This window comes from Lipotes vexillifer, unplaced genomic scaffold (genome assembly GCF_000442215.2).
Source record: "Lipotes vexillifer unplaced genomic scaffold, Lipotes_vexillifer_v1.1 scaffold496, whole genome shotgun sequence".
NCBI classification, from domain to species: domain Eukaryota; kingdom Metazoa; phylum Chordata; class Mammalia; order Artiodactyla; family Lipotidae; genus Lipotes; species Lipotes vexillifer.
In genome coordinates this window covers 6,926,863-6,930,546 of record NW_006786690.1, presented here as the reverse complement: position 1 = coordinate 6,930,546, position 3,684 = coordinate 6,926,863, and the positions used below count along the sequence as shown (strand labels likewise).

The window sequence follows — 3,684 nt, the reverse complement described above, 5'->3', positions numbered from 1 at the left end:
TTCTAGAGATTGCCATTATTATCTTGGATAAGACGGTGGAATGTTAGAAAAAGAGAATCACAAAAACTCACTGTAATGGGAAATTAAAAGGACAGAATGTCAGAACTGTGCACAGGGGCCACCCATGTCAGACCCACGCTGTGTCCCAGTACTTAGCACATTGTTGGCACATGGTGGGTGCTCAAAAAACGAATGAATGAATGCAACTGTAGACTAATTAAGCCCTACAATGATAGAATCTGAGGATCAGTATTAGAATTATGGGAAAATATCATTCACATATTTGGAAGAGGGAACTGAGATCCCAGGGGGTGGGTTATAGAATCTTCTGGGTGCTAAAGGGCCCCCGGGCATGGCTCTTCCTCATCTGGGAGCTCTCAGGGAGGGAGGGGTTTGCAGGAAAGGAATTTTCTAGAGGGAGGGGCTTTGGTGCCAGCGTTCCGGAGGTCTGGGGCTCCAGCAGCTGGAGGGCAGGGGACCGCAGCGAAGGAGCAGAGCACAGCCTTAGCAGGGCGGGGTAGGTCCGGTGCACAGCTTGTTGGGGTAATGGGCATATTTGCGGTTGTAGGTGCCCAGGTTGTCACGAAAGCAGAGAGCAGCCCTCTTGTCAGACTCGCAGGTCCGTTGTTGGCAGGTGGTTCTGCCGGCTGGATGGGACGAGGTGAGTCAGGGCCTGGGCGCCTCGGTCCTGCCACTCTCAGACATGCAGGGGACTGCTCTGGGGTCCCTGTTCTCAGCCCCATTCTGCTGGAAGCCCATCCTCATGGGGGATGTTCCAGGGATGGGTGAGAGAAAGGGCAGGGTCCTGGAGGGCCTGCTGGGGCCCAGGATGCTGGGAAGCCTGGAAGTTTGTTCTCCTGTCCTTTCCCAAGCCCACTCCACTGCCCTTAGCCCTTTCCCCCATGGGGAGACCATCTGGTTCACTAACTGTCGTCCGCCTCAGCCCAGGGAGAGTGCATTTCCAGGCAACTCCTTCTCCCATGTAATGCGTTACTGATAGTGAGGCAGCCATCAGCCAGAGAGGAAAGCCGGGAAGTTTACAGCAGCTCAACCCCAGATGGCCTCGGCGTGCCCCAGAGGGACTGAAACTGGGGCCTGCTCGGCCATGCCTATCTCCCTCAGAGCGGACGAAGCCCGTTTTCCTAGCATTAACTTTAGGGCTCCCCCTCCACACGTGGCCACACCCTGCCTGGGGAGCAGCGCTGACGTCAGCTCTGCAGGCACCAGGGGCCCCAAAGCCTCCTCTTCCCTCCACTGCCTCTGTCTGCCCTGAGTGGCTCTGGCTCCTTTTTGTCCCCACGAAGACATCCCCCAGCTCAGAAATGTCCAGGTTCCTCACTGTGCTTTGCAAAGGTCAGCCTCATTCCCCATCCGGGGTTCTGCTCTCACCTGCTCTTTCAGCAGCAGTCAGAGTTGGAAGGGGCTTAACAGCCGCGTCAGCACCTTTGCGGGGTTCTTACCAGAAGCTGGACTAAGCCAGGGAAGTGAGTGATTGTCTCCCTTTTATAGAAGCGGAAATAGAGGCTTTTGAGGGGTTACGTCACTTGCCCAAAGACATACAATGGGTAGGTGCTCAGTGCCGTCCCTGCCAGGTGGCTTCCTAGCCTTGCATGAACCCCCAGGGATGGGGAGCTTGCTACCCGTCAAAGCTGCCTTGCTGGGAACAGGCAACTCCGAGCCAAATCTGCCTCCAGTGGTTCTGGTCCTTGTTCTGCCCCTCCCCCAGGACAGACCTTAGAGATCTGAGCTGAGTCTTCCTGCTGTGCCCCACGCTGGGCCTGCCCTCCTTCCAGGCTGCTCCTGGCAAGCTCCAGCTCTCTCTGTCTGGGGCTCTGCCCTCAAGGCTCTGTCCTGGGAACCTTGCCTCTAGCTGCCACCCAGACCCTGGGGCTCAGCTCTACCCTCTTTGACTCCTCTCCCCAGAGGCTGGAGCTGGGAGGGCTCTGGCTGGGGAAAGTGCCTGGGGTCAGGGCAGGAGCTGATGGGTCACGTGCTCTCTAGGCTGGGTGCCACAGGAGCATCTGGGTAGATGGACTGGTCTCTCCCCAATTCTGTGATGATGGAAGATCCCACGCCCGCCCCAGCCCAGGTGACCAGGCTCAAGGGTCTCCATCAGGAGAGGGTTCCTAGCTGAAGCTCTCCCCCAACCTGGTGTCTGGGGGAGTCTAGGGCTGTTCACTTACCACAGAAGATGCTGTGCCTGCTGGCAGAGAAAAGATACCTTTCCAATATGGGTTCACAGCCCAGCTTCTCCAGACTCCCATAGCAGCAGTCATGGGCGTGGCAGCACCTGTAAGGGTCATGGTTGGCTTGGAGGGGCCTGTGAGCTGGGCTGGGCAGGATCAGGGGCTGCCTGGGGGGCTCAGTGCCCAAAGGGGCTCAAAGTGGAGGTCGGCCCCAACTTTCTAGGTGCCCCCAGCCCCTCCCTCCTCCCAGGATGCTCCCCCGGCCTCTCCATCCTCCAGTGAGGTGCTCTACCTGCTGGGCCACCTGCTCACCAGTCTGTCTGGTCCACTGGCCCGTGGGAGCCGCCGAAACCACAGTAGCAGCCATAGTCAATGTCCTGCAGTGCAGGCTGCCCCTTCATTCTCTCAATCATCACCCCGAACTGGACCAGGTTCCCGACAGCCAGGGCCACTGCTGGGAGCGAGGGTGGAGGAGGTCAGATCCCTCAGGGCCCCACCCTCTGCAGCCAGCTGCCCCTGATGTGCCCCCAAATCTGAGTCCAGACGTCTCTCTGATTGTCTAGGTAACCTCACCTCCCTAAGCACCTCATTCCCAATAATAACAATGCTAAGCAGTAATAATATCCCCATGACATCATCGCACCTTGATCCCCTAGTCCTTACCCGTGTCGTGTCAGCACACGTGACCCCCCACCCCCCACCCCGCTCTCCTTCCACCATCTCCCAGAATACTGCCCACTCATCCTCCCGGGTCCCAACCCTTCCTGATCACCTCCCTAGGTGTCAGCCCCATCCCCGCAGGAACTCTGTCCCTGTCAAGTCCCGTCAGATGTCACTGGATAAGCTTCCGAACCACCTGGACTTCCCCAAATTCCTCTAGGTCCTGATGATGCAGCAATGGGGGTGCTGCTGACCCGGGCAGGTTAGAGCCAAAAATGGAAACTTAAGTGAGGGATGGAGCGGGGGTGGCAGGAGCTCGTGTGCTGTCTGGGATCCCTGCCAGCCCCTCTCCCCCGCCCCACCAGGCCATCCGGGCTGCTGTCTTCCCCTCTCCCCGCTCTCCACAGACTAGTGATGGCTCTGGAAGAACTGGCCTCCTCAGGATGTCCAATCACACCCTCTTCAGGGCCCAGCTCAGGGGCCTCCAGGGAGTTGGGGATTCCTAGCTGGCGCAGGGGAGGGGTAAAGGCAGGGAGGTTACTTACCCATGAGGCAAAGTAAGGTCAGAAGAGGGGGAAGCTTCATTCTGCGGGTGAGGGGAGGGGTGCAGGGAGTAGAGAAGCTGGGCTGCAGGAGAAGGAAGTCAGCAGGGATGCCTCTGATCTCAAGGCCTCTCCGCATTAGTTAAATACCCGGGTCCTGTCCACTCCCCCTCATTAACCCCTGAATGCCCAGTGACGTAATGATACTTCCTGGTCTTACACTTTGGCCAAGTCTCCAGGGGAGGGGCCAGCCTGGGGCCTGTGGGCTCTGCTTCCAGGCAGTTTGGGGAAGGTGG

At 58.3% G+C, this 3,684-nt stretch overlaps 1 protein-coding gene across 1 annotated transcript; it reads right to left on the bottom strand.

The window, feature by feature from the left end:
* Positions 1-504: 504 nt before the first annotated feature.
* LOC103072041 (group IIE secretory phospholipase A2) lies at positions 505-3,431 on the bottom strand. Its single transcript, XM_007459237.1, has 4 exons — positions 3,392-3,431; positions 2,499-2,637; positions 2,184-2,290; positions 505-647 (listed from the first exon to the last, which is right to left on the bottom strand). The coding sequence occupies exons 1-4, from the start codon at positions 3,429-3,431 to the stop codon at positions 505-507; spliced, it is 429 nt and encodes a 142-aa protein (XP_007459299.1).
* Positions 3,432-3,684: the final 253 nt, after the last annotated feature.